At 34.5% G+C, this 6,924-nt stretch overlaps 1 protein-coding gene across 1 annotated transcript; it reads right to left on the bottom strand.

Annotated features, from left to right (window-relative positions):
- Positions 1–257: 257 nt before the first annotated feature.
- Positions 258–5,383, bottom strand: LOC147386311 (endoglucanase 12-like). Its single transcript, XM_086423365.1, has 7 exons — positions 5,146–5,383; positions 4,076–4,489; positions 3,857–3,943; positions 2,636–2,788; positions 1,046–1,327; positions 635–947; positions 258–477 (listed from the first exon to the last, which is right to left on the bottom strand). The coding sequence occupies exons 1-7, from the start codon at positions 5,338–5,340 to the stop codon at positions 395–397; spliced, it is 1,527 nt and encodes a 508-aa protein (XP_086279491.1). The 5' UTR covers positions 5,341–5,383; the 3' UTR covers positions 258–394.
- Positions 5,384–6,924: the final 1,541 nt, after the last annotated feature.

Below are 6,924 nucleotides of genomic sequence, written 5' to 3'. Positions count from 1 at the left end.
ATCTAACTATTTTAGATCTTACATCAGTCTACCGACACATTCAATTGGATGATCATCATCATCCCATCAATATCATCATTGCATCATAAGAAGGTAAGATGATTAGTTTTGAAAAGAAAAAATAAGAGCTCTTCTGCCATTAGATCATTTTTTTAATCTATAAGAGAAGACCAAGGTCAAGGGGTTTTAATTTAATTTTAAAATATATGGATACTCCAAGTAATCACTCAAACATGGAAGGGCCAATCAACACACAGTTTGTACAGTTTTAAAGGGATTATCAAATGGGCAGTTCAGGGATGTTTAGGTACATATTTTCAATAAACTAGCCTTTTGATCATTTTCCCTACAAGAACTTATTATATTTTATTTTTTATAACGGAAGTATCTGAACTTACGTCCAACTAGGGAGACCGGATGATCCAGGGCCGGAACCAAGGAAAATGGAACCCTCCCTCCCTTGAGCACGTGCAACGCCTGCACAACACACGCACCAGGTAAGTGAGGGAACGCACCAAGTTATTTTGTTGTGTACTTTAAAGTTAAATACACTCATTTTCTTCTCAAACAATATACTTTAAACCCTTTTGTTCATTTAACATATTAATCTCAAATGAAATGAACAAGACTTAACCAAGTCTAGCCAAAACCCCGACGAAAGGTGCAGTATTAACAGTCGCTGGCTCCGCTTGCTGGTAATTAGATCTTACGTCGGCGTATCCATCATTTTGATCAGGACCTCCCACAATGGCCCCATGCAACACATTTGGATTTGGCGCATCCTTATTAAACCAAGCATTGAAACCACCTTTGCATGAAACAGGCGTGGGGTCCTTTTTAATTGATACAATCGAAGCCCCTCTGTGATGGACTTTTGTCGGATAATTTGATCCGAATCCCACCATGTAGCTCGTCCTCTTCGGGTTCGAACCCAAAATATAATCCACCTAACAAATCAAAACAATCCATAGATCAATTACTAATAAGAGAGAGAGAGAGAGACAATGCAGCTACATACACTAGTATTAATTGGGCTGTTATGTACCTGAGTTCGAGAGAAAGCAATTAGATCCTTCGGCCTAACAAGACCACCTTGGCATTGGATATTGGCACCCGCAGCCGTTAAGTAGTCAGAATAAGCGGCCATGACGAAGACAGCAGCTGTGGTGTATTGAAGATTGTTCCATGGCTGCCACCATAGCAAACCACCGGGTGTCTTTATCACATTGTTGTTACCTTTCTGAACGCACGAGCAGATGAATTGCTCTGCTTGACTCTTATATTGTGACCAAGTCCCCCTGTTTTGGACTTTGCCTTCCAACACCAGCTGTGAATTATAGAACATGTATCATGGAACTTGGGGACTTTAAAAGACAAAAAAAATTATAGAAATTCTAAATTTTAAAACTATATATAAAAAGAATTAGAAGATTCTTTGTGTTATTGGATGATCAATGTATTAGATGAAATCCAAAAACTCGTCCATTGTGATCGATTAGTTTGATATTTGGATTGAGGATTTGGGTTCCAGTAAGGATCGGATTTTATAAGAAGATGGATCTGTTTAGGAACAACTAAATCCTAATCTGATATAGGGCTAATCCCATAATATGTGAGAAAATATATAATTATATTATCTATTTTGTTGGCTGATAGACTAAAACATGCTCAGAAAATTGTGAAATACGTAGACTAGTCATTTTAGATCGACCATTTTTGGAATTAAAACAATTCACTTAAAGAGGAGAAAATTTGCTGTTTAAAAAAAAAAAACAATGTTTTGGACTGGTCATTGCTCTGCCAGTATGACTGAGCGTATCGGTCCAATCAGTGGGTCTAATCGGTTGGACCATATATGAAATATTCAATAAATATTTTAGGTTTCTTTCAAAAATTAAGTAACTTTTACTTCAAAAATATGATCCAGTGTCATATGATGTAGATTACAAGATTTTAGTAACTTTTACGACCAAAAAAAAAATAGTACTAAGAGTCTGATAATATGACAGACTTTTGGTGGACGGACTTGACGCACGCTAACGTGGAAGCACATAACTTATTTTTAAACGTTTCTTTTTTTTCACTATGGGCAGAAGAGAGAAACTCTTTTTTTCTCTTTTTTATTTTGTTAATAAGTTATGTGTTTTTACGTCAGCGTGCATCAAGTTCGTTTATCAAAAGTCCGTCATATTATCAGCACTCTAATAATAAATGAAAAAAAGAAAAATTTCCCTTTGATTTGAATAAGTGCAATTTTGTATCCCGAGGAGTATAGTCTACGGTTCTAGTGCATGCCACATCGGAGGAATTGATTAAGTATGCCATGTGAGGGAGTCACAACTCTACATTATAAGTGTCCATACCTCTTTTGGGATCCTAATAAGAATCCAATCCAATTCTTATCAATTGATTACATATATTAACTATAACCCAATTGAAATTTGATCCATGGAGAGTCATAATTGGTTGACTTTTACTCTAAAGTCAACTAATTATGTAGTCTGATCAATGGAGTTTACACAAGCACCAGCAGTTTAATCATGCTTAGATTGGTCAAAAATGTTAATAAGTCAATCAAAAATAAACAGATCAAGTGACTCACGAAGAATATTAATGAAATTGATCAAATATTTACCTTTGCAACGAGGACCTGTGCACCGATGAACTTGTCATCCCAAGAGAACATCGATCTCGTGCCACCAGTATCACCAGCTGAACTTAGGTAATTTAAGTATTTTTGGTCACCAGTAGCTCTGTGGAGCCATGCAGCTGCCCACAGCAGTTCATCCTGTTTAAAATAACAGAATAATTTCGAATCTCAAATGCTTCAAGTTTCTCCACTAATCACAATATTTTCCATAAATTCAAAACTGCATTTTATTAAATTATGGAAATATTTTAAATTCAAGGAAATATTTATTTAAGAAAATAAATTTAGGGCATGTTTGTTTGCAAGGCAAATTCTGGGGAAATCTTTTTCCATGAAAATTTGCTGTAAGAAAAGTTAAAATAACTAGAACATAGAGTTCATATATGTATCGCCACACAGACATATTAAACAAAAATATGACATAGCAAGTAAGTATATAGACATACTAAAAGGTCAAAAACTAAGAACAACCCAATATTTGTGACAAATTTTTGATGATTTCATATGAATTGTGGTGCTCTTTGCAAAAGTTCTAAAGTTAAAAGTAAAAAAAAAAAAAAAAGAGGAGGTGGACAATAATACCATAACAATGGATATATCAATAACTTGGGGTCTGAATCAAGGAGTTGGGTTCCAATAAAGATACAATTTATCTATCAAATCAGATTTGATCGATCCAATTATTATTCGAATGGTTCTGGATACTAATATTCAGATCTAATAAAAACCCTATTTGAAAAGGGTTGGATTAAATTATTTTGGGATTGATTCTGAGACCAAATGAATCCTTATCAGGTTAGTCCTAAATTGAAGCCAATTCAATGAAGATGGGTCCATTCACTGTTCCAGATAGATGCCAAATTTGATTCGTTTCTCACCTAAGTTGAAAAACCCTAAACCAAATTAGTAATTATTTGAGAAAATTAATAAGAAATGAGAAATGGGTGGGGTCATTAAAAACATTCAATGATTATCCACGCCCCAAGCACTATATAATTTCACAGTTAATAAATTAGAGAGTTACTATTTCCATACAAATTTTTACTAACGTCACACCAGCAATGTGCAATTCTCTGGTGATTTATATAGGAATTGGTGTGACATTAGTAAATGTTGGTGTTGCAATGGTAGCTCTTAATATATAGTGTTATAAAAAATAAAACTCAGTGGAGTTAATCTCTATTAAAAACCACCACCTATTTTTACCTTGAATCCACTGCTTGGGTAGAAATTCCCCACAACTGGGATGCTGTTTTGGTATTGGCCTTGATGGTTATTAGCGAAATCGAAGAGCTGCAATTAAAATGAAAAAAAAAAAAAGCTATCGATTTTATTAATCTTTTATGTTTTATTTCACCTAAGATGAAGATAATATTGATTGAATTTTTTAACTACTCTTTCTCTCTAATTAATAGGAAAAATAACCTGTTTTGCATGGGTAAGAAGTAATTTTCCATATCGAGCATCTGATTTCACGAATGCTATCGATGCTGCAGCCAAAGCGGCAGAGGTTTCACCAGCAAGATCAGACCCTGGATGTTGATCATCAATCTTGAAAGCAGTCCTTGGTGTGGTCATGTCTTCTGGCCTCATCCAACATTCATGATCAGAATAACCGTCACCGACTTCCCCGTAGAGGATGTCGGGCTGTGGGTGCGCTTTTAATAGGTAATCCGTACCCCATTTGATTGCTTGCAAGGCATGTGAGAGTTCTTGTTTCACTGCGAGTTCAGTTCTGAACTCCACAGCACTCCATGCAAGCATTGTTACTGTGAATGCCATGGGAAACCCAAACTTCACGTTGTCCCCCGAGTCGTAATATCCTCCAACAAGATCAATCTATTGCACAAAATATCATAATTAGATAACAAAAAATTACTAGTAATTAACGGGTTGGCTTAATGGATCTTATATTTCCCATATATTTTTGCCAAAAGTGATGTCTTAACGAGCGAATTATAGTGTTTAAGTTAGCAAAAGATTTGGCTTTAGACATAATTGAATGGAAGGATAAGATTCATTCAACTAATCCCAATGGTACGGTAGAATTTGATTTAACAGAAGAAATGACTTTAGGCATAATGAATGTAAAAGGACAAGAATTATTCAACTTATAGTCCCCAATATGAAATATAGAGAACAAAAAATTACAAGTAACGGTTGATTTATGATTATATTTGAATTTGCAAAAGACATGGCTTTAGACTTAAATGACCAAAGAAACAAGATTTATTCAACCAAATCCAAATATTATAATTAGATAACAAAAAAATTACTAGCCAGTAAGCGATGGGTCAACTTGACAAATCTTAATCCTCAATACATTTTTGTCGGAAATCATGTCTTTTGCAAATGAGCTAACGGTCGTACTTAAATTAACAAAAGAAATGGATTTAGATATAAATGAAAGAAGTAAAAAACAATTAGTAGAATTGAATCCAATTTTTTTAGGTAAAACTTTGGAGACGACAATAACAATAATAAGAAATTCTTACACCCGCGTCTCTCCCATCTTTGAGACCTGAGTCCCCTCTCCATTGGACCCTTTGGGAAGGTGGTAGCTTTCCTGACCTTTGACCCTCAAAATACAATAGAGACTGAGTAAGGGCTCCTCTATAGTCTATAGAAGCAACTCCATGAACCAACAGTAAGAGAGACAACCACAAACCCAATAGACTAGTTGCAGACATGTGGGCAAAAATGAATGAAAGAATGAATCTAAATAGAGAAGTTTGAGATGGTCTTCTCTTTGCGTCTCCAAACTATTGTAATGGTGACACAATTTATAGAGAGATCTCTTAAACCAAATATTTCAATGAGGCATTGAAAAGGGAGGATATCAATGAAGCCAGCTATGATTTCTTTCTTTATTTCTAGTTTTGAAAATTTTGTGAATATTTCCTGTAAGATTGAGAATCCTACACTTAAGGAGTTGGGTAGGGTTCGTTTATGTATAATAAACGGCACAATCTATGGGGACCTAACTGATGATTTTAGCCATTTGATTCATCATTTTTCCCATTGGAGGGCTCAAGAGAATCAGATCACGAGCTTGTTCTTAAAGCATTTGATGAATAATGTTTGGATCCAATGGCTAGTAATCACTAATCAAGATGATTTTTTGTGTGTAGTTCCACCAAAGGATTCGCCGCGAACATGAGAGACCTCGAGATGGGTGTAAGTGTTAAGAGTATTACATTATTCACTATAATAAAGTGTACTGAGATACACCAAATCATGTCTTCTTATGACGATTAGAATAAATATGCAGTAAATTAGATTTTCCTGGAATTTATTTCTATTTGTGATTGTCTCAATTATTTCTATATGAGTCCCAGCAGGCTTTAAGAGAAATAAAAATTAAGGCATGATAACCTGACTCCCCACGTGAAATACTCACCTAATAAATCTGGGTAGTTGCGTATCCCAATGAAAGAAAATCTATGATACTGGCAGACCCCACGTCAGGTGAGTATTTTGAATATTATCATTACTCATGAAAATTAGTTTCTATTCTTCTTCATATAATAGGTTAGCTTAAGCAATGTCCATGCTATAGATTAAAAAAAGTTATTAAAAATTCTTATTGAAGAAGCCAAATTTCTGTTTCTTTGGAAAACTTATTTGCCAGAAAAAGACTAATGCTTTAAGGGTTTGTATGATTGCATGGAAATCAATCTCAAGGGAATATAAACATGAGATAGTGAACTTCGTAGGAAAAGAACAAATTCCATGTTTGATTGCACGTGGGAAAATGTCAAAAAGAGACTTTAGATTTTAGTTTTGAGGAAAAATCACTTTACGAGGAAAAATGAATGCCACAGAATACAAGGCATATAGATCTAAAATTCTCGAACTTATCACATTAGGAGAGTCGATTGGATGTGCCAAGTGGGTTAGTCAGATTATCACAATTCTAACATTTATTTAAATCTCTTCTCCCAATAAGAAATGCATTTTCTTGGACAATTGGGTTCGAGATGTTTTCCTTCCAAGATGGCAAATTGTTTCCTTGAATAAAAATGATTTTCACAAAAAAGAAAAACCGTACTAAAAATAGGTCACCCCTTTCTTTCTGTTTTTTCCAAAATTTGGGTTGGAAACCAATCTTTCCATTTTTCCAATATTGATCTTTATATATAATCTTTTACAATATATTTTACAGGAGTCGTGCTAGAGTAACATTGAAATTCACATGGTTTGGGACATTAGTGTGCACAGAACCAAAGATATTTTTCATTTTTTCTCGATGAAAAGTATTTATAGACACATCC

The sequence above is a fragment of the Akebia trifoliata genome, chromosome 14 (assembly GCF_017979445.1).
Source record: "Akebia trifoliata isolate Shusen 1 chromosome 14, ASM1797944v1, whole genome shotgun sequence".
In the NCBI taxonomy this organism is placed as follows: Eukaryota; Viridiplantae; Streptophyta; class Magnoliopsida; order Ranunculales; family Lardizabalaceae; genus Akebia; species Akebia trifoliata.
Note: the sequence above shows the minus strand (reverse complement) of the source record. Positions and strands in the feature narration are given on the sequence as shown.

Coding starts and splice junctions, on each gene's coding strand:
- LOC147386311 (XM_086423365.1), bottom strand. CDS start 5,340: ATGTCTGCAACTAGTCTATTGGGTTTGTGGTTGTCTCTCTTACTGTTG. Junction 3,944..4,075: donor TTCTTACCCATGCAAAACAG/GTTATTTTTCCT, acceptor TTTTAATTGCAG/CTCTTCGATTTCGCTAATAA. Junction 2,789..3,856: donor ACCCAAGCAGTGGATTCAAG/GTAAAAATAGGT, acceptor TATTTTAAACAG/GATGAACTGCTGTGGGCAGC.